The sequence below is a fragment of the Ornithorhynchus anatinus genome, chromosome 2 (genome assembly GCF_004115215.2).
Source record: "Ornithorhynchus anatinus isolate Pmale09 chromosome 2, mOrnAna1.pri.v4, whole genome shotgun sequence".
Classification (NCBI taxonomy): Eukaryota; Metazoa; Chordata; class Mammalia; order Monotremata; family Ornithorhynchidae; genus Ornithorhynchus; species Ornithorhynchus anatinus.
Window position 1 is genome coordinate 144,672,435 of NC_041729.1, and position 27,826 is coordinate 144,700,260.

The window sequence follows — 27,826 nt, forward strand, 5'->3', positions numbered from 1 at the left end:
TACTGAGAGCTCACCTCCTCCAGGAGGCCTTCCCAGACTGAGCCCCCCCCCCCCGCCCTTCCTGCCCTTCCCATTGCCCCGACTCCCTCCCTCTGTTCTACTCCCTGCCCCTTCCCTACAGCACTTGTATGTATTTGTATATATTATCAGTCTATTTTATTAATGACGTGTATATATCTATGATTCAATTTATCTTGATGGTATTGATGCCTGACTACCTATTTTGTTTTGTTGTCTGTCTCCCCATTTTAGACTGTGAGCTTGTTGTTAGGCAGGGATTGTCTCTATCTGTTGCCAAACTGTACATTTCAAAGGCTTAGTATAGTGCTCTGCACATAATAAGCGCTCAATAAATGACTGAATGAGTGAATGAATGAATGTTACACTACGCTCAGGAAGTGCTCAATAATCAATCAATGAAATGAGAAGTGGCTTCAATGAAATGAGAAGTGGCATGGTCTAAGGGAACAACCAGGGGCCTGAGAGTCAGAGGACCTGGGTTCTAATTCTGTCTCCACTGTCTGTCTGCTGTGTCACCTCGGGCAAGTCGCTTCACTTCTCTGGGCTGCAGTTACCTCAGCTGTAAAATGGGGATTAAGATGGTGAGGCCCATGTAATAATAATAATGGTATTTACTAAGCACTTTTTATGTGCCAGGCACTGTACTAAGCACTGGGGTAGATACCAGCTAATCAGGTTGGACACAGTCCCTGTCCCACGTGGGGCTCACAGTCTCAAACCCCATTTTACAGAAGAGGGAACTGAGGCAGAGAGAAGTTCAGTCCATATGGGACATGGACCGTGACCAACTTAATTACCTTGTATCTAACCCAGCGCTTACTTTGGTGCCTGGCACATAGCAAGTGCTTCACAAATATCATTTAAAAAATCATATTCATTGAGTGCTTATTGTGAGATGAACACTGTAATAAGCGCTTGGGAGAGTACAATATAACAGACTTGGTAGACACATTCCCTGCCCACAGTGAACTTACAGTCTAGAGGGGAGACAGGAAATACCAATTCAATCAATAAATCAATCGTATTTATTGAGCACTTACTGTGTGCGGAGCACTGTACTAATCACTATCCGGTGCCGTTCACTGTGCAATGATGGTATTTGTTAGGCGCTTACTATGTGCCAAGTACTGTTCTAAGCACTGGGGTAGATCCAAGCTAATCAGGTTGGACACAGTCCTTGTCCCACAAGGGACTCACAGTCCTAATTCCCATTTTCCAGATGAGGTAACTGAGGCCCAGAGAGGCGTTAAAGGGACTTGCCCGAGGTCACACAGCAGACAAGTGGTGGAGCTGGCATTAGAACCCAGGTCCTTCTGACTCCCAGCCCCGTTCTCTACCCACTGGGCCACTCTGCTTCTCCATTAAAGAAGGAGCGGGGTCAGGGGTGACTTGAAAAATCAATCATTCGTATTTATTGAGCGCTTACTGTGTGCAGAGCACTGTAAAAAGCCCTTGGAAGGTACAATTCAGCAATAAATAGAGACAATCCCTACCCAACAATGGGCTCACAATCTAGAAGGTGGGAGACAGGCATCAGAACAAGTAAACAGGCATCAAGAACATCAATATAAATAAGCGGAATTGGAGATAGAGTCACGGGTCAGGGAGGTCCGTGGGCCGCCGCCCACGGGTTTCTCGACTGACCCGAAGCGGGTCCGAGTTCCGGTCCGGCTAGAGCGCTTACCTCCTGGGGGAGTTCCAGTTTGGATCGGTCCGCGCCTTCTTTGGATTGCAGGCCCATGAGGTAAGGGACGGGGGCGTCGAGAAAATGGAGGAGAGAGGCGGGCAGGATGGGCACATAGACGTGCTGCCACTGGAAAGGGAAGAGAAGCGTGGTGATCCCTTCAGCCACCGTCATCAGCCGCTGGTAATCTGCGTAGAAATTACAAAGGGGAGTGAGGGAGAGGCCTCCGGAACATTCCCAATTCAACCACTCTCTTTTCTTCTTTTCAATTTCCTAAGCCCGTACTATGTGTCAAGCACTGTGCTAAGCGCTGGGGTAGATCATTCATTCATTCAATCGTATTTATTGAGCGCTTACTGTGGGCAGAGCACTGTACTAAGCACTTGGCAGAGTATGCTAGAAGAATAGACTCATTCCCCGCCCTCGACAAGCTTACAGTCTAGCGGGGGAGACAGACATTAATATAAATAAATGAGAGATAAGTTGTTGGGTAGGGATTGTCTCTGTTGTCTAACTGTAGTTTCCAAGCGCTTAGTACAGTACTCCGCACACAGTAAGCGCTCAATAAATACAAATGAATGAAGAGATGTGGGGCTGGGGGTGGGTTGACAACCTGATTACCTTGTATCTACTCCAGCACTTTAACAGTACTTGGCAAATAGTAAGCACTTAACAAATACCATTATTACTATTAATATAAGGCAAAGAACTGGGAGTAAGAGGACCTGGGTTCTAATCCCGGCTCTTCTACGTGTCTGCTGTAAGACCTTAGGCCAGTCAACTCCACATGCCTCAGTTACCTCATCTGTAAAATGGGAATTAAAACTGTGTGCCTCTTGTGAAACTTGGACTATTTCCAACCTGGTTAGTTTATATCTATCCCGGTGTTTCGTACAGTGTCTGGCACATTGGAAGTGCTTAACAGATACCATAAAAAAATTCAATTTAAGAGTGATCTCTAACCCCAAATTACAGGCCTAAATTACTCCTCACGTCTCTCTATTCGAAAAAAACCAATGCATACACCCATAGAAACTTCTACTCTTCATTCTTTATGTGAGAAAGAGAGAGAGAGAGAGAGAGAGAGAGAGAAGGAGAGAAGGAGAGAGAGAGAGAGAGAGAGAGAAGGAGAGAGAGAGAGAGGGAGTGAGGGAGGGAGGGAGGGAGGAAGGGAGGAAGGGAGGAAGGGAGGGAGGGAGGGAGGGAGGAAGGGAGGAAGGGAGGGAGGAAGGGAGGCAGGGAGGCAGGGAGGAAGGGGGAAAGAAAGAAAGAAAGAAAGAAAGAAAGAAGGAAGGAAGGAAGGAAGGAAGGAAGGAAGGAAGGAAGGAAGGAAGGAAGGAAGGAAGGAAGGAAGGAAGGAAGGAAGGAAGGAAGGAAGGAAGGAAGGAAAGAAAGAAGGAAAGAAAGAAAGAAAGAAAGAAAGAAAGAAAGAAAGAAAGAAAGAAAGAAAGAAAGAAAGAAAGAAAGAAAGAAAGAAAGAAAGAAAGAAAGAAAGAAAGAAAGAAAGAAAGAAAGAAAGAAAGAAAGAAAACCAGCAACAGTTACTGCCCACAGCAGAGAGGTCTCTTCCAGTCCATGGCCAGTAGGATTGAGACCAAACAGATGGTGCTGCCTGTGCAGACTTGTGCTGTGGAATTGTGGGATTCTGACTTTTGGAGAACCACCAGATGAACCAAGGTCAGGCCTGATAGAGAACTGTTGCCTCCAGCCCTAGATCTGACCCCAGGTTGCTGCTTCTGGAACCATCAGCTGAGCTTGCCTGCTGCTCCCCAGGATACGAGGTCCCAGAGACCCTCAGAAAGTCATCCAGATACGAGATGTGAGAGAATGAAATTCTCCTCTAGACTGTGAGCTCGTTGTGGGCAGGGACTGTGTGTCTACCAACTCTACTGGAGAGTCCTCTCCCAAGTGAGAGCTCACCTCCTCCAGGAGGCCTTCCCAAACTGAGTCCCCCTTTCCCTCTGCTCTCCCACCCCTCCCTCCCCTCACCCTCTGCTCTTCCCCCTTCCCCTCCCCTCAGCACTGTGCTCATTGCATATATTATTTATTACCCTATTTATTTTGTTAATGTATAATGTGAATGTATATCTCCTCGATTCTATTCATCTTGATGATGTTGTCTTATTTCTGTTTTGCATTGCTGTCTGTCTCCCCCGTTTAGACTTTGAGCCCATCACTGGGCAGGGACTGTCTCTATCTGTTGCCAAATTGTATATTCCAAGTGCTTAGTACAGTGCTCTGCACATAGTAACCGCTCAATAAATACTATTGCTTGAAAATCCCCATTTCAGTAACTTCCTTTTCTCCAGGTAAGCGTCACCATCAACAACGGTATTTATTGAGCGCTTACTGTGTGCAGAACACTGCACGAAGCACTTGGGAGAGAACAATGCATCAGTAAAACGGCCTCTACTCCTTTCGCGGACGGCATTTCCATTAGCCCGTTCTTCTGGGAAGCTTCTGAATGACGTATGGATATATGCCTTCATTTTGTTCAAGGATATTTAGGACTTTTGAATCAGCAATTCTGTCAAAATGATTTTAGCCACCCAAAAAATACAGGGTTCTTTCTTTGGCTGTTTTTCCACACTGAAAAAAGCAACTCGAGAGTCATCCATCAAAACAGACCCTCGTCCATTCAGTAAGTTGCTTTCTAAAACTACACACCATTCATTCATTCATTCAATTATATTTATTGGGCGCTTATTGTGTGCAGAGCACTGTACTAAGCGTTTGGAAAGTACAATTCGGCAACAAATAGAGACAGTCCCTACCTACCAATCCCCAACCCTTCACAAATTATAGTGTCTTACTTCTGTATTTCAGTCATGAGCTGGATTTAAGCTAAATCTAGGTGCAAAGTGGCCAGAAAAAGATGGTAATAGAAATAAAGAATTCAGAAAATAGTTAAATCCTACTTAATTTTATTTGCTCCAAGACAGGAATTTGTAGTAGCCTGTACAGTTTTACCTTTTTGGTTTGTTCCCCAACAATTCCTGCCACTTCCTGAAATGATATTTTACAGGGAATCAAAATCAGAAAGTCAGTTTTATCAAAAAAAATTGGTTTGTTCCCAAACAATTCCAGTCACTTCCTGAAATGACATTTTGCAGGGAATCAAAATCAAAAAGTCAGTTCTTTCAAAAAAAAAAAAAAACCTCGAAAAAATAAAAATCCAATCTCCCTAAAAGGATGCCAGGTGTGTTAAAGGAGAAGATAAAAATAAAGATAAGAAGTTGAAAATGTATTTGACAGCATTGAGCACTGTCTTTGGAATAATGAAAGCAGAATTCAATAGCTGCTCTGTTAAAAACACAAAAGTAGGAGCAGCGTGGTGTAGAGGATAGAGTCCGAACCTGGGAGTCAGATGGTCATGGATTCTAATCCCGCTCCACCACTTGTTTGCTGTGTGACCTTGGGCACGTTACTTAATTTCTCTGAGCCTCAGTTACCTCATCTGTACAATGGGGATTGAGATCGTGAGCCCCACATGGGACAGGGATTGGGTCCAACCCGGTTTGCTTGTACCCACCCCAGCGCTTAATACAGTGCCTGGTACATAGTAAGTGCTTAACAAATACCACAATTATTATTATGGCTGAATTAGAGAGTCATATCAGTACAGACAATTGAAATTAACTGAGAATCGGTATGGCCTACTGGAAAGACCAAAGGCCTGGACATCAGAAGACCTGGGCTCTAATCTCGACTCTGACAGTTGGTTGCTTCCTTTCTTCATTAATTAATTAATTCATTCATTCATCCAATTATATTTATTGAGCACTTACTGAGCACAGAGCACTGTACTAAGCGCTTGGAATGTCCAATTCGGCAACAGATAAGAGACAATTCCTGCCCAACGACGGGCTCACAGTCTCAAAACAAGTAGCCAGGGATCAGTACCACCAAGATAAATAGAATCACAGAATATATACATATCATTAATAAAAGAGTAATAAATAATATATACAAATATGCACAAGTGCCGTGGGGAGGGGAAGAGCAGAGGGAGGGAGGAGGGGGAGGAGGGGCTTGCTGCTTGCTGTTGCTTGCTGTGTGGATCTTGGGCAAGTCACTTAACTTCTCTGTGCCTCAGTTCTCCTGCTGTCCCTTCCACTTGCACTGTGAGCCCGACTGTATCCAACGTAACGGAGGTGGAATATGAGGAGGAGGAAGAGGAGGATAACGATGCGGGATCGCGTTTACCTACTTTATTATAATCTCCCAAGCAATTGGTACATTGTACATGTACTAATATGTACATTATTTATGTACATTAGTACATAAATACTATTGAATGAAATACTATTGAATGAATGAATTGGAGGTAAGGGCTGGTGGTTTGGGAGGCATCCTTGTAGTCTTTCAATCCAGCATGGCACAGGCCTGGGAATCAGAAGGTCATGGGTTCTAATTCCGGCTCCGCCACATGTCTGCTGGAAAACCTTGGGCAAGTCACTTCACTTCTCTGTGCCTCAGTTCCCTCATCAGGAAAATGGGTTTAGAGACTGTGAGCCCCACAGGGAGCAGGGACTATGTCCAACTTGATTTGCTTATATCCACCCCAGCGCTTAATACAGTGCCCATCGTAAGGGCTTAGCAAGTACCACAATTAATGAGTTTTGAGGCGGGGCAAGGTGCAGCACATTGTAATGTGTTTTTATTATTATTATTATCAATAATAATGACAATAAAAATGAAAATTAAAATAATGACTGTGGCATTTGTTAAGTGCAGACTATATGACAAGCACCATACTAAGTGCTGCGAAACATTCGACAGAATCAGATCCCACATGGGGCTCACAGTTTAAGAAGGTGGGAGGACAGGCACTGAATCCCCACTGTGCGGACAAAGGAACCGAGGCACGGAGAAGTCAAGTGACTTGCTCAGGGTCACACAATAGCACTAGGTGGTGGAGCCAGGATTAGAAAGCCAGGTGCTCTGACTCCCAGGCTCGCATTTTTTCCTCTAGGCTACACTGCTTGCAAGAATTTCATAGACCAAGCTAACTCTGGAAAGCCAAAATGGCCAGGGCATCGGTTCAAAGGGAAATCAACTGTAGTAGTAATAATATTAATAATTATAACTGTGGTATTTATTAAGCACTTACTATGTGCCAGGGACTGTGCCAAGCACTGTTCTAAGCGCTGGGGTAGATATAGGGTCATCAGGTTGTCCCACGTGAGGCTCACAGTTAATCCCCATTTTACAGATGAGGTAAGTGAGGCACAGAGAAGTGAAGTGACTTGCCCACAGTCACACAGCTGACAAGTGGCAGAGCCGGGATTCGAACTCATGACCTCTGACTCCCAAGCCCGAGTTCTTTCCACTGAGCCACGCTGCTTCTCTGTTGGCGATCAGGTTGGTCACAGTCCCTGTCCCATGTGGGGCTCACAGTCTCAATCCCCATTTTCCAGATGAGGTCACCGAGGCCCAGAGAAGTGAAGTGACTTGTCCAAGGTCCCACAGCAGACAAACGGCGGAACCGGGATAGGAGCAACAATGCCAGTAGGCAGAATGGAATTTACTGAGCACCCACAGGATGATGCAATGAACTAACCATTTGGGAAAGTACAAAGTCACCCACCCTCTGCCCACACTCCGATCGCCCTGGGCGTCGGAGGTTTCGACCCAATGTAAGTGCCGGCTGCTAAGGAATGTTATTAAGAGGGCACCGAATGAATGCAATAGGGAGGGTGGAAAAGGGAGAATATGGGAGCAGAGGGAGAAGGAGACTAGCCGAAATGAACGTGTCATCCTTTAGAGCAAAAACCCTCTGGTACTATTTGGGCATTCGTCGGCGTGGTCTGACAGGGAAAGCCAACCGGCATCACAGTGAGATGGTGTAAATTAGGCTCCGCTCGTGTCGGGCCGAATGATCAAAGACAGTTCTGAAACCCTAAGGAGCTACTGCGATAAAGATTCTCGGAGACGGGAGGGAAGATGAAGTCAGTCTCTGGCAGCAGGAAGAAGAGCTTTTGAAGAAATCTCCTTGGATTAAAAAAAAAATCACCATCCTCTCTGTGAATGCTTAAGGAAGGCACATCTCCTCTAAGAGACCTCTTTTTTAATATTTGCTAAGCGCTTCCTAAGCACTGGGGTGGAGGCATTGAATCAGGTTGGATACAGGCCCCGTCCCACATGTCTTAACCCCTTCTTACAGATGAGGGAACTGAGGCACGAAAGAGCGAAGCGACTTTCCCAAGGTCACAGAGCAGACAAATGGTGCAGCTGGAATTAGAACCCGGGTCCTTCTGACTCCCAGGCCCGGGCTCTACCCCCTGGGCCACGTTGCTTCTCAGGCCTTTGCGTCACCATGATCTGCTCCCTTTATTTGCTCCCACCCTCCCCCAGCCCCACAGCACTTAGGTACAAAACTCTAAATAATAATAATAATGGTGGTACTTGAGCCCTTACTATGTGCAGAGCACTGTTCAAAGCACTGGGGGAGATACAGGGTCATCAGGTTGTCCCGCGTGAGGCTCACAGTCTTCATCCTCATTTGACAGATGAGGTAACTGAGGCACAGAGAAGTCAAGTGACCTGCCCACAGTCACACAGCTGACAAGTGGCAGAGTCGGCATTCGAACCCTTGACCTTTGACACCCAAACCAGGGCTCTTTCCACTGAGCCGTGCTGCTTCTCTAAAAGTAATTCTTTACATTAACATCTCTCTCCCCCTCGAGACTGTGAGCTTGTTGTGAGTAGGGAATACGTCTAACCAACTCTGCTGTACTGTACTCTCCCGAGCGCTCTGCACGTGGTAAGCGCTCAATAAATAACACTGAATGACTCAGAGCTGAGACCTATGGCTGGTGTGCAGTGTTTGCCAGTGTGGTGAGATTCATTCATTCATTCAATTGTATTTCCTGAGCGCTTACTGTGTGCAGAGCACTGTACTAAATGCTTGGAAAGTACAATTAGGCAACCGATAGAGACAATCCCCACCCAACAACGGGCTCACAGTCTAGAAGGGGGAGACAGACGACAAAACAAGTGGACAGGCATCAGTAGCATCAAAATAGGCAAATAGAATTATAGATATAGATCTTACCTAGAGACTCTGGTTTGAGATTTATTATCTAATTCATTCAATAGCATTTATTGAGCGCTTACTATGTGCAAAGCACTGTACTAAGTGCTTGGAGTGTACAAATCGGTAACAGATAGAGACAGTCCCTGCCCTTTGACGGGCTTACAGTCTATAAAGAACTTTTGGTATTTGGTATTTATTAGTGGAAACCACTTTACTAAACACTTGGGTAGATAAAAGGAAATCAGTTGTTGAGTGATTAGTACGCAGGGCTGGCATAAGCAGCTGGGTAATAATAATAATTATGGCATTTGTTAAGCGCTTACTAGGTGCCAGGCACTGTACTAAGCGCTGGGGTGGATACAAAGCAAATCAGGTTGGATTTGTCCCCATGTGGGGCTCACAGTCTCACTCCCCGTTTTGCACGTTTTGAAGAGAAATTAAATAATGTTGGTATTTGTTAAGCGCTGTTCTACGTGCTGGGGGAGATACAAGGTAATCAGGTTGTCCCACGTAGGGCTCAGTCTTCATCCCCATTTTACAGATGAGGTAACTGAGGCACAGAAGTTAAGTGACTTGCCCCAGGTCACATAGCAGACAAGCGGTAGAGTCGGGATTAGAACCCATGATCTGCTGCCTCCCAAACCCATGCTCTAACCACTAAGCCATTTTAGTCCCAAGACTGGCACTGCCCACCTCCGGGCAAGCGAGAGGGGTAAGAGAGAGAGAGGGTGGGAAGATTGGATGGTAGCGGATGGAAAGAGCACGGGCCTGGGAGTCAGAGGACTTGGGTTCTAATCTCGGTTCTGCCGGCTGCTTGCCGTGTGACCTTGGGTGAGTCATTTCTCGGTGCCTCAGTTTCCTCAACCGTTCTCCTTGCCCACAGTGAGCTTACAGTTAAAAGGACGAGCTTTCAGTCTAGGGGAGAGTTTACAGCCAAGAAGATGCAGAGCCAAGCCAAACCTGTTGCCCGTCAGCTGCAACCCAGGTATCGGGAAGGGTACGTTCAGAAGCCTTTCGTATTTTTGCCAATTCTTATCCTCCCTCCTCAGGAAGCGGCAGCTAAGAAGAGCCAATCTCACCCACATTCCCTCAATTAGTCACTCAGTCAATCTCTTTATTGAGTACTTGTTGTGTGCGGAGCACTGTACTAAGCGCTTGGGAGAGTACGCCATAACAATAAACAGACACATTCCCTGCCCACACGAGACGACAGCTTAAAGGGGGAAATGGGCTTACTGTGTGCCCCGTACTAAGCACTGGGGCGGACACCAGACAGTCGGGTGGGACACGGTCCCTGTCCCAAGTGGGGCTCACAGGCTAAGTAGGAGGGAGACCAGGTATCGAATCCCCTTTTGACAGATGAGGAAACTGAGGCCCGGAAATGCCAAGTGACTTGCTCGAGGCCGCCAGCAGGCACCTGGAGGAGCTGGGATTAGAACTCAGGTCCTCTGAATCCCAGGTCCGGACTCCTCCCATTAAGGTTCGCTTTGCCCATATTCCTTCTTCCCTTTCTCAGCAAGTGGCTCAAGCGATCGAGGCAGTTTCTGAGTCTCGTGGATCAGACTGGCGGTCGATCACCTACTGATAGCTTTGGCGTGTGAAATCCCTACAGATTCCTATGCTACAGAAGATAGGATGATAATGATAATAGTAATAATCGTGGTATTTGCCTGGCACTGTACTAAGCGCTCGGGTGGATACGAGCAAGTAATAATAATTGTGGTATTTGGTAAATGCTTATTTGTGCCAGGCACTGTACTAAGCGGTCAGGTGATACAAGCAAATTGGGTTGAACAGACAACACACGGGGCTCTCGGTCTTAATCGCCAGTTTCCAGATGAGGGAACTGAGGCACAGAGAAGTGAATAATAATAATTATAATAATGTTGGTATTTGTTAAGCGCTTACTATGTGCCGAGCACTGTTCTAAGCGCTGGGGTAGATACAGGGTAATCAGGTTGTCCCACGTGAGGCTCACAGTTAATCCCCATTTTACAGATGAGGTAACTGAGGCCCAGAGAAGTTAAGTGACTTGCCCAGAGTCACACAGCTGACAAGTGGCAGAGCCGGGAGTCGAACCCATGACCTCTGACTCCGAAGCCCAGGCTCTTTTTCACTGAGCTATGCTGCTTCCCATAAGTGAAGCTTCCCATGCTGCTTCCCGGAGAAGCAGCGTGGCTCAGTGGAAAGAGCATGGGCTTTGAAGTCAGGACTCATGAGTTCGAATCCCAGCTCTGCCACTTGTTGGCTGTGTGACTGTGGGCAAGTCACTTAACTTCTCTGTGCCTCAGTTCCCTCATCTGTAAAATGGGGATTAAGACTGTGAGCCCCACGTGGGACAACCTGATTCCCCTATGTCTACCCCAGCGCTTAGAACAGTGCTCGGCACATAGTAAGCGCTTAACAAATATCAACATTAAGTGATTTGCCCAAGGTCACACAGCAGACTATTGGGGGAGTCAGAAATAGAACCCAGGCCCTTCTGACTCCTAGGCCCGGGCTCTGTCCGCTACACCACGTTGCTTCTCAATGACTAATCCCATTTCCCTCCCCTTTCCTTTCCTTCTAAATTGGCTACTCACCTGGATCTGTATTCTTTAAGCACTTCATATTCACCCCATCCTCAACCCCACAGCACTTATGTCCACATCCCTCATTTAAATGTCTGTCTCCCACTCTGTAAACTCTTTTTGGGTGGGGAACATACCTACCAGCTCTCTTGTATCATATGTACTCCCCAAAGTATTTAGTACAGTGTTCTGCACACACTAAGCACTCAATAATAATAATAATGCTGGTATTTTTTAAGCGCTTACTATGAGCCAAGCACTGTTCTACGTGCTGGGGTAGATACAGGTTAATCAGGTTGTCCCACATGGGGCTCACAGTCTTAATCCCCATTTTACAGCTGAGATAACTGAGGCACAGAGAAGTTAAGAGACTTGCCCAAAGTCACACAGCTGTCAAGCGGCGGAGCCGGGATTAGGACCCACAACCTCTGACGCTCAAGCCCGGGCTCTTTCCGCTGAGCCACGCTGCTTCTCGACAAATAAATACCACTGATTGATTGAAGAGACATATTATGGGATGATGGGAGGTTACTGGGGATTTTTACAACATTATGGGCAGAGAATATGTCTGCTAATTCTCCCAAGGGCTTAGAACAGTGCTCTGCACATAATAAACACTCAATAAATACCAACGACTGAATTACTGTCCTGCAGTTATTTTCCTTATTTAAAAAAATTCCACACAGAGAAAGAAATTGAGAGGGATCTTCATTGAGAGGTGTGCTTTTACCTAACAGCAACAAAAAAACTCCCAACAGACAGCTCTAATATAGATGGACTTTATCTAGGCTTAGGAGGATCAGAATTTAGTCTTTCCAGCATGAACCTCAAGCGCTTAGATCAGTGCTTTGCACATACTAAGCGCTTAACAAATGCCATTCTTCTCCTTATTATTATTAAAGAGGCCTCTTTGCTGGACTCCCTGTTGGAAACAGTATCAACCTGTAGCCCGACAGGCTCACGCTGACCGGGCTGCTTTGCCAACAATTTCTCCCCAACCCTCTGACATTCTCCATGGCCCCAGAGAGCAGTGTGATCAGACGGCAACGGACAACGTTCGACCAGACCGAGATTCGAAGCGTTCGTGTTTACAAAACTGTCCTTCTTCCGCTTCTGTGCCTGGAAACGGACGGGTATTTTTCAGTCCACGGTTTATTTTCTGGCCGGTCCCAGTTTGTACTTTAGTGGATTTCAAATACACTCTAAGCAAAGATACCGTATCCCAAAATAATTCTCCCTAACCAACGGGCAACTCCCTTCCTAGACAGTTTGGACCATTAAATCACTCTGGGAGTCATCCGGCATACACGACGTGGGTTTTTTAAGGTAAATCACAGAGCTCTGCAAGAAGCGGGATGCCAATGGTCTGTTCATTCACTCACTCATTCATTCATTCATTCAATAGTATTTATTGAGCGCTTACTATGTGCAGAGCACTGTACTAAGCGCTTGGAACATACAAATCAGCAACAGATAGAGACAGTCCCTGCCCTTTGACGGGCTTACAGTCTAATCGGGGGAGACAGGCAGACAAGAACAATGTTCAGCTGGTTTATCCCACCGATGGTTCCCTGACCTTCCTATTATTATTATTATTATCTTCGTTAAGCGCATACTACTTGTCAAACATTGTCCTAAGCGCTGGGATAGTTATAAGTTCAACAGATTGGATACAGTACCTCTCCCAAACGGGGCTCGCAGTCTAAGTAGAAGAGAGAATGGGTATTGAATCCCCATTTGACAGCTGAAGGAACTGAGGCATAGAGAAGTTAAGTGACTTGCCTAAGGTCACTCTGCAGGTGTACGGCAGAGGTGGGGGCTTTCAGGGCCTGCCAAAGGTGAGTCTTGCTCGCAGAAAGTCAAATCTGGAGCGCCAACATGCCTGCTGCGGGACCCAATTCTCTTCCAGACATGCTGCTGTGGCATTGGACCTCTTTAACTCTCCCAAGTGCTTAGTACAGTGCTCTGCACACAGTAAGCGCTCAATACGATTAAATGAATGAATGAATAAATTGGTACCCCAAGTGCTTAGTACAGTGCTCTGCACCAAGTAAGCGCTCAATAAATATGATTGACTGACATGGGGCTGACAATCTAAGAAAGAGGGAGAGCAGGTCTGAAATTCTCATTTGAGAGTTGAGGAAACTGTGGCACAGAGAAATTAAGAAGGAAATGCAGACCAAGAGGGAAGAAAAGAGAGTGCCCAAGCTGGTTATGTTCTGGCAACAAATCCAAAGTACTTATTCCTGCTCCATATTCAAAGAAGCAACATGGCTTAGTGGAGAGCGCATCAACCTGAAAGTCAGAGGACCTGGGTTCTGATCCTACCTTTGCTACTTCCTTGTGTGACCTTAAGAAAATCTCTTAACTTCTTTCTGCCTCGGTTTCCTCAACTCTCAAAAGTTAAGTGACTTGCCCACACAGCTGACAGGTGGCAGAGCCAGGATTAGAACCCATGACCTCTGACTCCTAAATCCGTGCTTTCCACTCCGCCACGCACTTGCACATATATGTACATATCTATAATTCTATTTATTTACATTGATGCCTGTTTACTTGTTTTGATGTCTGCCTCCCCCCTTCTAGACTGTGAACCCGGTGTGGGCAGGGATTGTCTCTCTTTATTGCTGAATTGTACTTTCCAAGAGCTTAGTACAGTGCTCTGCGCACAGTAAGCGCTCAATAAATATGATTGAATGAAAGAATGAATGATATAGATGAGATGGAGGTACAGTGAGATGGTTAGCATTAGGTTAGAAGAGTGTGGGCTGGGTTGTGGCAGGAGAGTAACAAGGTGTGAGGTAGGAGGGGGCAAGGGGATTAAGAGCTTTATAGGCAGTGTTTTAAAGACGATAATAATAGTAATAATAAGGGGAGTCAGAGTTCATGGGTTCAAATCCCAACTCTGCCACTTGTCAGCTGTGTGACTGTGGGCAAGTCACTTAACTTCTCTGTGCCTCAATTCCCTTGTCTGCAAAATGGGGATTAAGACTGTGAGCCCCACATGGGACAACCTGATTCCCCTGTGTCTACCCCAGCGCTTAGAACAGTGCTCTGCACATAGTAAGCGCTTAACAAATACCAACATTATTAATAATGGCATTTGTTAAGCGCTATGTGCCAAGCACTATTCTAAGCACTCGGGAAGATACAGGATAATCAGGATGTCCTATGTGGGGTTCACAATCTTAATCCCCACTTTACAGATGAGGTAACTGAGGCACAGAGAAGCAAGTGACTTGCCCAAAGTCACACAGTTGATCAGTGGCGGAGCTGGGATTAGAACCCACGACCTCTGACTCCCAAGCCCGTGTTCTTTCCACTATGCCACGCTGCTTCTGCCCACTACAAGTTTACAGTCTAGAAGGGAAGACTATGAGCCAGGCACTGCCTAAGCACTGGGGTCTTGTCATGTTTTACGCCGTCGAGTCGTCTCCGACCCATAGCGAGGCCATGGACACATCTCTCCCAGAACGACCCGCCTCTATCTGCCATCGATTTAGTTAATGTTGGTATTTGTTAAGCGCTTACTATGTGCAGAGCACTGTTCTAAGCGCTGGGGTAGACACAGGGGAATCAGGTTGCCCCACGTGGGGCTCACAGTCTTAATCCCCATTTTACAGATGAGGTAACTGAGGCACAGAGAAGTTAAGTGACTTGCCACAGTCACACAGCTGACAAGTGGCAGAGCTGGGATTCGAACCCATGACCTCTGACTCCAAAGCCCGTGCTCTTTCCACTGAGCCACGCTGCTTCTTCAGTGCTCTGTGTAAAGTAGGCAAATATTGAAGAATGTACATTTCTTTGGCAGTTTTAAATGACTGAAAATAACCTGGTCATAATAATAATAATGAAGGCATTTGTTAAGTGCTTGCTATGTGCCAAGCACTGTTCCTAGCCCTGGTAGATGCAAGGTAATCAGGTTGTCCCACGTGGGGCTCACAGTCTTCATCTCCATTTTACAGATGAGGTACCTGAGGCACAGTGAAGTGACTTGCCCAAGGTCACACAGCTGATAAGTGGCAGAGGAGGCATTAGAACCCATGACCTCTGACTCCTAAGCCCGGGCTCTTGCTACTGAGCCAGGCTGCTTCTCTTAAAAAAAGATTAGCCTTTATATGTTTGGTTTTCATTATTCTGTATACATATATACAGATACACATACATATATATATATATGTGTGTGTATATATATACACACACACATATAAATATACATATTTCCCTCTGCCCCTCCCTCCACTCCCCATTCCCCCCTACTCCCTCCCTCTGCTCTACCCCCTTCACCTCCCCACAGCACTTCTGTATATTTGTATTTATTATTACTCTACTTTAATGATGTGCATATATCTATGATTCTATTTACCTATTTTGATGGTATTGATGCCTCACTACTTGATTTATCTCCCCCATTTAGACCGTGAGCCCATTGTTGGGCAGGGATTATCTCTATCTGTTGCCAAATTGTACATTCTAAGTGCTTATTACAGTGTTCTGCACACAGTAAGCGCTCAATAATACAATTGAATGAATGAATGAATATACACACATTTATTCATTTATTCAATAGTATTTATTGAGCGCTTACTATGTGCACAGCACTGTACTAAGCGCTTGGAATGTACAAATGGGTAACAGAGACAGTCCCTGCCCTTTGACAGGTTTACGGTCTAATCGGGGGAGACGGACAGACAAGAACAATGGCAATAGAGTCAAAGGGAAGAACATCTCATAAAAACAAAAACAAATAAATAAAATCAAGGCGATGTACATTTCATTAACATTTAACATTTAAATATACGTAAATATGTGTGTATAAATTTATTTGTATACGTTTACCTATAAACATATATTCCTAGAAATGAAGCTACGCTTTTCTTTTTTATTGGAATGCCCACATAAATGGTTGCCTAGTGATTATTCTTTCCAAGAAAAGCAGTTATGAAAATTACTTTTTTATTTTTGTTATAATGTCAGTGGTGGGGTAAAAATAAGCAACGATGTAAACAAACCATCCCTTCTCTAGTTCTACGTTCCTTAAAAGCACACGGAATTTGGTTTGCTGTAGGAATGCCGTGTTTGTTTTAACTACAGAATTTCTAAAATCTGCATAGAAGAATAACAGCTGCTGTAGTTTGAACAAGTGGGAAATGAATGGTTGCAGCTGAATGACCTGATGTGCTGGAACAGACAATAACCCTAATTTCAAGCTCATTTCAATCTTTCCAGTGGCAATCTTTGTTTTTTAATGGAATTTGTTAAACACATCCTATGTGCCCGATATTGCACTAAGCACTGGGGTAGATATGTGGTAATCAGGTTGGACACAGTCCCTGTCCCACATGGGGCACCCTCAATCCCCATTTTACAGATGAGGAAACTGAGGCCCAGAGAAGCTAAGGTCACACAGCAGGCAAGTGGTGGAGACAGCACTAGAATCCAAATCCTCTGAGTCCCAGACCCTTGCTCTTTCCACTAGGCCATGCTGCTTCTCATGTTCTGGTCTTGAAAACAATGGATTATGAGAAAAGCTGCATTTTTGTCCAGAACATTTTTACAGAGTCTACAGAAAAGGCACCTGACCTTTAGATAGGCACGCACACTCTCTCTCGCTCTCTCTTTCTCTCTTTTTCTCTCACCCTCTCACCCAAGGGCTTAGTACAGTGCTCTGCACATAGTAAGTGCTCAATGAATACTATTGATTGATTGATATTTTTATATTTTAAGTCATAATTTGTTCAGGAAACATCACTGGGTGAGGATCTAAAACAACATTTTCTGCTTGCTTTAAATTTTTTTTTTTTAAAGCAGAATCCTGTTGGAGAGCCTGCAAAGATCCCAAGACTAGCCCTAAATGTCAAAAAACCCAGCCCAATACCCTGAGCCTTGCCTCAGTGCCACTAGTAATAACAAATAATTGTGGTATTTGTTAAGTGCTTACTACATGCCAGGCACTGTACTAAGCATTGGGGTGGATACAGACGCTCACAGTCTTAAACCCCGTTTTCCAGATGAGGTAACCGAGGCCCACATTAGTGAAGTGACTTGCCCAAGGTCACCCAGTAGACAAGTGGCGGAGTGGGGATTAGAACCCAGGTCCTTCTGCCTCCCAGGCCTGGCTCTAGCCACTAGGCCATTCTGCTTCTCTGTGATTTAGTTCTTAATCGCAGCATTTTAGCACTGTGTCAGAGTTCACCTAGCTATTGAAAAATAAAGAAAAGAACCAATGGAGTCCCAGTCCTCCAGAGCTACATAGATAATTATTCTCATCTCATCCAAGTTTACCAATTGGGTAATAAAGTCGTTTTCACATGATCAAGATGTTGGTCCCTTGACCATAAAGCCAAAACGGACCCCTGACATTTAACAGCCTGGGCAATCCATCATGACTAAAATCGTTTAGGAACACATTTACTTATCACATTCCACCCTGTTGGCTTTAGGAACCAAGTGACTGCAATTCACTTCCAGCTCAGCAAATTTCAGGCTCAGCACTGTGTTTAATCAATCCCCTTGCCAACGGGCCATGGTTTTCCGTTTGGATTGCTTGGCCATTCGAAAGCTGGGGCAACCGAGTCTGATGACTTTCCAGAAAAAACTGGACTATCACTCATTTTCTAATCAAGTCAATCCTGCCAGGCTAGGACAGGGGGTGTCCAATAAAGAAGCGGGGAGTTGAGAGAATATAATTTGAAGAAAGGACAACTGTACTTTCTTTACTCTGCTGTAACAGGAGCTCAAAAAATTTCTTCAGAATTTAATTCTGGGTATTGTTGAAAGACGATGTATACGACTAAATTGCTGAGGTTTTTTTATTCCCCATTCGCACAGGATGAGAGCACAGGCCTGGGATTCAGAGGACCTGGGTTCTAATCTTGGCTCTGCCACTTGTCGGCTTGCGTGGCCTCGAGCAAGTTACTGAACTTCTCTGTGCCTCGGCTACCCCATCTGCAAAATGGGGAGAGAGGCTATGAACCCTGTGAGACAGGGCCTATGTCTAACATGATTAACTTGAATCTACCCCAGCACTTATTAAGGTGTCTGGCACATAGTAAGTGCTTAACCAATTCCATTTTCAAAAAAGAGTCCACTCTTCCCCTAGTCCCACATTCCCTGTTTCTTGGCACTAAATGATGGATTGGCTGATAAGGAGAAGAAGAAGAATGGTATTTGTTAAGAGCTTACTATGTGCTAAGCACTTTATTAAGCACTGGGATAGATACCAGAAAATCAAGACTCACATGGGGCTCACAATCTACCCTTCTTCCCAAACCCATCCTTCCTCTCCCCAATTTCCCTTTCTCGCCTGAAGATAAAAAGCCACAGAATAGGAAAGGTCATTACCCAGGTGCTCTGTTTTTTATCAGGTTGCCAACAGCTACAAATGGATTTGGGAAAAGGTGTCCAGTTCATAGTCCTCCAGGACTCTGTTTCAGTTCTTCTGGAGGTTCAAAAACCACCATTCAACTTAAAAGAGTCCCCGCTTCTCATGTAGGGTCAAAAATTACACCCTGGTGGTGACCTGGCTGATTATAATAATAATAATGATAATACTAATAATTATACTATTACTACTAATAATAATACATATAATGATGGCATTTTTAAAAAAACTTACCATGTGCCAAGTACTGAATTTAAGCACCGGGGTATATGAAAGATAATTACGTCAGACACAGTCCCTGCCCCATGTGGGGCTCACAGTCTATATAGGAGGAAGAAGAATAGGTATTTCATCCCCAATTTACAGGTGGTGAAATGTGGCACATAGAAGTTAAGAGACTTCCAAGGTCGCACACCAGACAAGTGGCAGAGACAGGATTAGAACCCGGGTCTTCTGACTTCCAGGCCCGGGCTTTATCCACTCTGCAACGTTATTTCCCTTTTGATTTGTCAATTCAAGCAGGGCAAAACCCCAAGGCTCTCACTTTTCCCTTTTGAACTGATAACTACCGATATTAAATAATATCCTCCTTGGCCACTTCCTGCTCATACTGGTCATTCACAAGCACAGTTAGGAAGCCGTGATCAACATCATCAGATCAAATCCAAGTTTTGTGTGTGTGCCAACATGAAGGAGTGTGGCTTAGTGGAGAGAGCAGGCCGGGGAGGCAGAAGGATCTGGGTTCTAATCCCAGCTCTGCCACTTGTCTGCTGGGTGACCTTGGACAAGTCATTTAAATGGGGATTAATACCGTGAACTCCATGTGGGACAGAGATTGTGTCCGACCTGATTAACCTTCATCTACCCCAGCACTTAGTACGGTGCCTGGGACACAGTAAGTGCTTAACAAATACCATAAAAAAAACCCCTCTAGATAATAACTCAGTTTTCAGGGCAAATGGCCCACTTCTAGGGAGAAAAGCTACATTTCCAGCAGTAGAAAGACTCCCTTGAACTGGTTCACCCTGAGAACTGTAGAATTGTTTTTGAACACTTGCAATTCTAAATTAACCAATATAGGGTTTTTTTAAATCACCAAGAAAAAGATACGGCAGTGTTTCCACAGTACAAAGTCAGGGCCTTAAATGATAATAATGTTAGTAATAAAAATAATATGATGATAAGCCCTCTTTTCTTTTTCTTCCATTCTCTTCTGTGTCACCCTGACTTGCTCCCGTTATTCATCCCCCCTCCCAGCCTCACAGCACTTATGTACAGATCTGTCACTTATTTATATTAACATCCATCTCCCCCCCCAGACTGTAAGCTCCTTGTGGGCATGGAATGTGTTTGTTATACTGTACTCTCTCAAGCATTTAATACAGGCCTCTGCACAAAGTAAGCACTCAATAAATATGATTGACTATTATTATTGACTATTATTATTGAATGGTATTTCATTCAATAGTATTTACTGAGCGCTTACTATGTGTAGAGCACTGTACTAAGCGCTTGGAATGTACAAATCGGTAACAGATACAGTCCCTGCCCTTTGATGGGCTTACAGTCTGATCGCGGGAGACAGACAGACAAGAATAATGGCAATAAATACAATCGAAGGGATGAACATCTCATTAAAATAGCAAATTAATAGAATCAAGGCGATGTACATCTCATTAACAAAATAAATAGGGTAATGAAAATATATACAGTTGAGCGGACGAGTACAGTGCTGAGGGGATGAAAAGGGAGAGGGGGAGGAGCAGAGGGAAATGGGGGGAGAAGAGGGTTTAGCTACGGAGAGGTGGGGGGGGTAAAGGGAACAGAGGGAGAAGGGGAGCTCAGTCTGGGAAGGCCTCTTGGAGGAGGCGAGCTTTAAGCAGGGTGTTTGTTAAGTGCTTAGTATATGCTAAGCACTGTATTCAATAGTATTTATTGAGCGCTTACTATGTGCAGAGCACTGTACTAAGCGCTTGGAATGTACAAATCGGCAACAGATAGAGACAGTCCCTGCCCTTTGATGGGCTTACGGTCTAATCGGGGGAGAAAGGCAGACAAGAACAATGGCAATAAATAGAGTCGAGGGGAAGAACATCTCATTAAAACGATGGCAGATAAATAGAATCAGGGCGATGTACATCTCATTAAACAAAATAAATAGGGTGATGAAGATATATACAGTCGAGCGGACGAGTACAGTGCTGAGGGGAGGGGACGGGAGAGGGGGAGGAGCAGAGGGAAAAGGGGGAGAAGAGGGTTTAGCTACGGAGAGGTGAAGGGGGTGTAGAGGGAGCAGAGGGAAAAGCGGGGAGCTCAGTGTGGGAAGGCCTCTTGGAGGAAGTGAGCTTTAAGTAGGGATTTGAAGAGGGGAAGAGAATTAGATTGTCGGAGGTGAGGAGGGTGGGCATTTGGGATCGCAGGAGGACGTGGTCCAGGGGTCGACGGCGGGATGGGCGAGACCGAGGGACGGCGAGGAGATGGGCGGCGGAGGAGCGGAGCGTGCAGGGTGGGCAGTGGAAAGAGAGAAGGGAGGAGAGGTAGGAAGGGGCAAGGTGATGGAGAGCCTTGAAGTGTAGAAACCAGATAATCCGGACCTACATTGGGCTCACAGTCCAAGTAGGAGAGAAAACAGGTAGTGGACCCTCCCCTTTTTGCAGATGAGGGAACTGAGACACAGAAGAGAAGCAACTTGCTCAAGGCCGTACTGCAGAAAGGTGGAGGATCCGGAATAAGAACCCATGACCTTCTGACTACCAGGTCTGTGCTCTTGCCACAGGCCAAGCTGCTTACATCCACCCCAGCGCTTAGTACAACACTTAACAAATATCACAGTTATTATCACAAGAAAAATAAAGGAGTTCAGCACAGTGCAAGTCAAACTAATGAAAATTTTCCAAGACACTTAAGTGAATTGCCTCTCTCAAATGGAAGAGATCACCATTCAAATGTGCATTTTTTCAGAACTTCTGAGTTTTCTCTATATTTGAAAATTGATAAGCAGTTTCCCGATAAAACAGGTCAACCTTATTTTTACATATGCAGAAACCAAAATATTGATGTAGGGAAAGCTTCAAGTTTCCTAAAGATTTGGGTCTGGCAGATTGACGTACGGAAAGCTTCAAGTTTCCTAAAGATTACCGTCATCAGCAGGAATCACAGGCCAGAATACCTCATTTACATTCTCTTGCATGCACTGGATGACAAAGTGAAGATAATATTCTTTGGTGTCAAAATGAGAATGTGCTCATAAATGATTACTGTAATGATTCCTTTCAACTAGGAGAAGGAAAGGCATGAGTAGCATTGAGCTGCATAGGACTCACTGCCAGATAACTCATTTAAAAACTCTCCATAATAAGGAGCATGGCTCAGTGGAAAGAGCACAGGCTTGGGAGTCAGAGGTCTTGGGTTCTAATCCCAGGTCGTCCGCTTGTCAGCTGTGTGATTTTGGGTATGTCACGTAACTTTTCTGGGCCTCAGTTACCTCATCTGGAAAATGGGGATGAAGACTGTGAACCCCATGTGGGACAACCTTATCACCTTGTATCCCCCAGCGCTTAGAACAGTGCTTTGCACATAGTAAGCACTTAACAAATACCATCATTATTATTATCATTATTATTATTATGAACATAAAGGCAGGTTTGCATATAGAACTATCCTTCACCTTTGAAGAAGAGTTCTACAAAATCATCCAGTTCGTGTCTCCCCGCCCACTCCTCCAGAACCTCCAGTGGTTATTCATTCATTCATTCAATAGTATTTATTGAGCGCTTACTATGTGCAGAGCACTGTCCATCCACCTCCGCATCAAACAGAAACTCCTCACCGTTGGCTTTAAAGGAGTCAATCGCCTTGCCCCCTCCCTACCTCGCCTCGCTGCTCTCCTACTACAACCCAACCCGCACACTTCACTCCTCACTGTCAACCTGTTAGCCGTACTTCAATCTCGTCTATCTCTCCACCGAATTCTCACGCATGTCCTGATTCAGGCCTGGAACGCCCTCCCTCCACATATCGGACACACATGACTCTTCCCACGCCTTCAAAACCTTACCAAAGCAGGAGAAGCAGCGTGGCTCAGTGGAAAGAGCCCGGGTTTGGGAGTCAGAGGTCATGGGTTCGAATCCCGGCTCTGCCACTTGTCAGCTGGGTGACTGTGAGCAAGTCACTTAACTTCTCTGGGCCTCATTTACCTCATTGTAAAATGGGGATGAAGACTGTGAGCCTCACGTGGGACAACCTGATTACCCTGTATCTACACCAATGCTTAGAACAGTGCTCTGCACAGAGTAAGCACTTAACAAATACCAACATTATCATTACTGAAGGCACATCTCCTCCAAGAGGCCTTCCCTGACTAAGCCCTCCTTTCCTCTTCTTCCACTCCTTTCTGCATCACCCTGATTGGTTCCTTTTATTCAATCCTCTCTCAACCCCTACAGCACTTGTGTACCTAACTGTAATTTTTTTATTTATATTAACGATGATGATGATGGTACTTGTTAAGCGCTTACTTGTCTCCCCCTCTAGAGTGTGAACTCTTTGTCAGCAGGGAATGTGTCTCCCAACTCGGTAATACTGTACTCTCCTAAGCACTTAGTATGGTACTTTGCACGCAGTAAATATTCAATAAGTACGACTGATTAATTGATGAATGAGCATCTATGCTGGGATTTAGGTGTGACACAATAGAAATAATAATTGTGGAATTTTTTAAGCACTTACTATGTCTCAGGCACTGTTCTAAGTACTGGGGTAGATACAAGCTAATCAGGTGGACAGTTTCCCTCTCCCTCCATAGGGCTCACAGTCTTCATCCCCATCTTCCAGATGAGGTAACTGAGGCCCAGAGAAGTGAAGTGACTTCCCCAAGGTCACACAGCAGATAAGTGATAGGGTGGGGATTAGAACTCAGGTCCTTTCTGACTCCCAGGCCGGGGCTCTAGCCACTAGACAACGCTGTCCACTTCACACATGTTCACTTTGTTCTCATCTACCTCACCGCTGACCTCTTACCCAAGTTCTCCCTCGGGCCTAGAACTCCCTCTCGTTTCATATCCACCAGCACCACTCTCCCCACCTTCAAAGCCTTATAAAAATCACATCTCCACCAAGAGATCTTCCCCAATTAAGCCTTCTTTTCCCCTTCTCTCTCCCATTCATTCATTCAATAGTATTTATTGAGCGCTTATTATGTGCAGAGCACTGTACTAAGCGCTTGGAATGAACAAGTCGGCAACAGACTCTCCCCCTTCTGCGTCGCCCATGCGCCTCGATCTGTATCCTTTAAGCACTAGCTGTTCACCCCCCGTCAAATGTACAGCACTTATATCGATATTTTCTATTTATTTGAAAGTCTATCTCCTTCTCTGGACTGCAAGCTCTTTGTGGGCAGGGAACATGTCTAACAGCTGAGTTTTATTGTACTCTCCCAACCGCTCTGCACACAGTAAGCGCTCAGTAAATACCGCTGACTATGCTCTGCATATGGAAAGCAGAGAAAAGTCATAAATTTAGAGTCCTGCCCATAATTAATTGCCATCTGGGTAGAGAGTGAATGGGAGCAGGTGGAGAAGTAAATCCATCAAGTTGGAATTGAAAAATCGATTGTAACTGGCAACATCACCCAAACGATTTTAGAGCAGCTTTGGCAACTAAGAGAGAGGCAACATGGCCTAGTAGATACAGCACAGGCCTGGGAGACTGAAGACGTGGGTTCTAATCCTGACTCCACCCCTTTTCTGCTGTGTGACCTGGGGCAAGTCACTTCACTTGTCTTGCCTCAGTTCCTCATCTATAAAATGGGGATGAAGACTGAGTCTCATGTAGGGCACGGACTGTGTCCCATCTGAGTAGCTGGTATCTACCCCAGACTTAGTACAGTCCTTGGCACAAAGCACTTAACAAATACCATTAAAATAAAATAAAGCCCACTGGCTTACCCCGCCTGATGAATATGCACTTGATGTAAGCAACCAGAAAGGTGCCAGTGCCTGGCACGTAATAAGCGCTTAACAAATACCAAAATATTAATAATAATAATAATTACAATGGTATTTGTTAAGTCCTTATTATGTGCCAAGCATTGTTTCAAGCACTGGGGTAGATATAAGGTCATCAGGTTGTTTCGTGTGGGGCTCACAGTCTTCATCCCCATTTTCCAGATGAGGTAACTGAGGCACAGAGAAGTGAAGTGGCTTGCCCGAGGTCACACCGCAGAAAAGTGGCTGAGCTGGGATTAGAACTCATGTCCTCTGATTCCCAAGCCCATGCTCTTTCCACTGAGCCACACTGCTTCTCTACTGTGTGCAGAGCACTGTACTGAGCGATTGGGAGAGTACCATAGCGCAGACACATTCATATAAAAGACACAGACATATATAACAGACACATTCCCGGCCCACAACAAGCTTACATTTCTTGCCACCCAAATACAAACAACAAAACAGATCTGGGTGACCTACTTTGCCATGAACCGTAAATTGGGCGAGTCATGGTACTACTGCTGAATTCTCAAGCCCTTTAGTCCTCAAACTCAGGGACACCCGATAAATATGACTCAAAGTACAAATTTTGCAATCTGACAAGCTGTTTTATGTATTTTTCTTCCAACAGTTTCTTGGATCTGCATCCATTATTCACCCCTCCCTCAGCCCCACAACACTCTTGTACATATCTATAATTTATTTCTATTCACGTCCGTCTCCCTTTAGACTGTAAACTCACTGTAGGCAAGGAATATGTTGATTAACTCTGGCACGTTGCACTCTCCCAGGTCACACTGCAGACAAGCGGAGGAGCCGGGATTAGAACTCACGTCCGCTGAGCACAGTGCTCTGCACACAGCCTCTTCCGATTAGACTGGGAGCCCGTCATTGGGCAGGGATTGTCTCTATCTGTTGCCGAATTGTACATTCCAAGCGCTTAGTACAGTGCTCTGCACATAGTAAGCGCTCAATAAATACTACTGAATGAATGAATGAATAATCTCTCAATAAATACTATCGATTAACTGATTGGAAGACGATCCACAATCTCCACTTTAGTACTACACAAAATTCTCAGAAAAGCCGCTCCAGGGATAACATCAATCAATAATAATAATAATAATGTTGGTATTTGTTAAGCGCTTACTATGTGCAGAGCACTGTTCTAAGCGCTGGGGTAGACACAGGGGAATCAGGTTGTCCCACGTGGGGCTCACAGTCTTCATCCCCATTTTACAGATGAGGGAACTGAGGCACAGAGAAGTTAAGTGACTTGCCCACAGTCACCCAGCTGACAAGTGGCCGAGCTGGGATTCGAACTCATGAGCCCTGACTCCAAAGCCCATACTCTTTCCACTGCGCCACGCTGCTTCTCTATCGGTAATCCACTTGGAACCAAGCTCCGGATAGATCCTGACCGGATTGTCGACGGGGTTTCTTCATGATGATTTCGCCGAACATTTAGGAGGGCTTCAGAAGCAACCAGAAAAATCACTGCTTTGCTGGTTCTCCAACTGAGACAAAGGCCAGAGTCGAGGCCTAGTTCCGCACATATCTATTTCTCATGCTAAATCCTCTCAGCTGGGCCCTAATCCAAAGTGGATGCTCTAGGGCTTAGCGGATCAACAATTTCATTCAACTGTCTCCAACGGAGACCTCGTGGCGGTAAGGTTCCGATTCAGCCCCTCAGGAGGTAACGGGGTGTTATTTGCTGGGAAATGACTGGCTGGCCCCGGAGCTCAGGGTATGAATTTCACGGCCTCGCTTGGTGCACAGCTGCGATGGGATAATAATAGGGGGATGACTAAACACAGTCCTTATCAGACTACCCAGCTCCTTCCCTCTAAACATGGCTCTGGCTCCTTCCAGCCGTTCCCACTTTGCAGGGAAGGAGTGGAACTGCTTAATGTCAGGGAAGCAGTTGGGCTTCGTGGCAAGAGCCCGGGCTTGGGAGTCAGAGGTCGTGGGTTCTAATCCCGGCTCCGCCACCTGTCTGCTGGGTGACCTTGGGCACTTCTCTAGGCCTCAGTTACCTCAGCTGTAAAATGGGGATGAAGACCGTGAGCCCTACGTGGGACAACTTGATTACCTTGTATCTGCCCCAGCGCTTATTCGTTGATCAGTGAATGATTATTCATTCATTCAATAGTATTTATTGAGCGCTTACTATGTGCAGAGCACTGAACTAAGTGTTTGGAACAGTGCTTGGCACATGGTAAGTACTTAACAAATCCCAACATAAGTATTATTATTATAGTACAGTGCTCTGCACATAATAAAAATGATAATGTTGGTATTTGTTAAGCGGTTACTACGTGCAGAGCGCTGTTCTAAATGCGGGGGCAGATACAGGGTCATCAGGTTGTCCCATGTGACGCTCACAGTCTTCATCCCCATTTGAAGATGAGGTAACTGAGGCACAGAGAGGTAAAATGACTTGCCCACAGTCACACAGCTGACAAGTGGCAGAGCTGGGATTCAAACCCTTGACCTCTGACTTCCAAGCCCGGGCTCTTGCCACTGAGCCACGCTGCTTCTCATATAGTAGGCACTCATTAAAAATGACTGACTGACTGATCGGTGATATTTACTGAGCGGCTACTGTGCGCCAAAGTACTGTATTTAGTGCTTGGGAGAGTGCGTGGCTCAATGGAAAGAGCCCGGGCTTGGGAGTCAGAGGTCATGGGTTCGTATCCCGACTCTACCCCTTGTCAGCTGTGTGACTGTAGGCAAGTCACTTCACTTCTCTGGGCCTCAGTTCGCTCCTCTGTAAAATGGGGATGAAGACTGTGAGCCTCACGTGGGACAACCTCATTCCCCTGTATCTACCCCAGCGCTTAGAACAGTGCTCGGCACGTAGTAAGCGCTTAACAAATACCAACATTATTATTATTACAACAGGGTTGACGGACATGTCCCCTGCCACGTATCATGGCTTTGGCCCTTATAACGGCATTTTCTCCTGTTCCTCACTCCCAAGTCATCAATCGATGATATTTATTGAGCGTTCACTTAGCCTCAAGCATTTGGGAGAGTACGCCATAAGGGAGTCGGTAGAAACGTCAGACGTTGATATAAACAATGTGTCATCTATCACTTATGGATCTGCTTCACCGTGGATGCTCCCTGTTGTGTGAC

At 45.4% G+C, this 27,826-nt stretch overlaps 1 protein-coding gene across 4 annotated transcripts in view; it reads right to left on the minus strand.

The window, feature by feature from the left end:
• DENND5B (DENN domain containing 5B) overlaps positions 1 to 27,826 on the minus strand; it is a 235,509-nt gene that overhangs the window by 105,885 nt on the left and 101,798 nt on the right. For all 4 annotated transcript variants that reach the window (XM_029053480.2, XM_029053470.2, XM_029053489.2 and 1 more), the window contains one exon: positions 1,706 to 1,893. In XM_029053480.2, the coding sequence (XP_028909313.1) occupies positions 1,706 to 1,893 (188 nt within the window). The remainder of the gene's footprint in view (positions 1 to 1,705; positions 1,894 to 27,826) is intronic.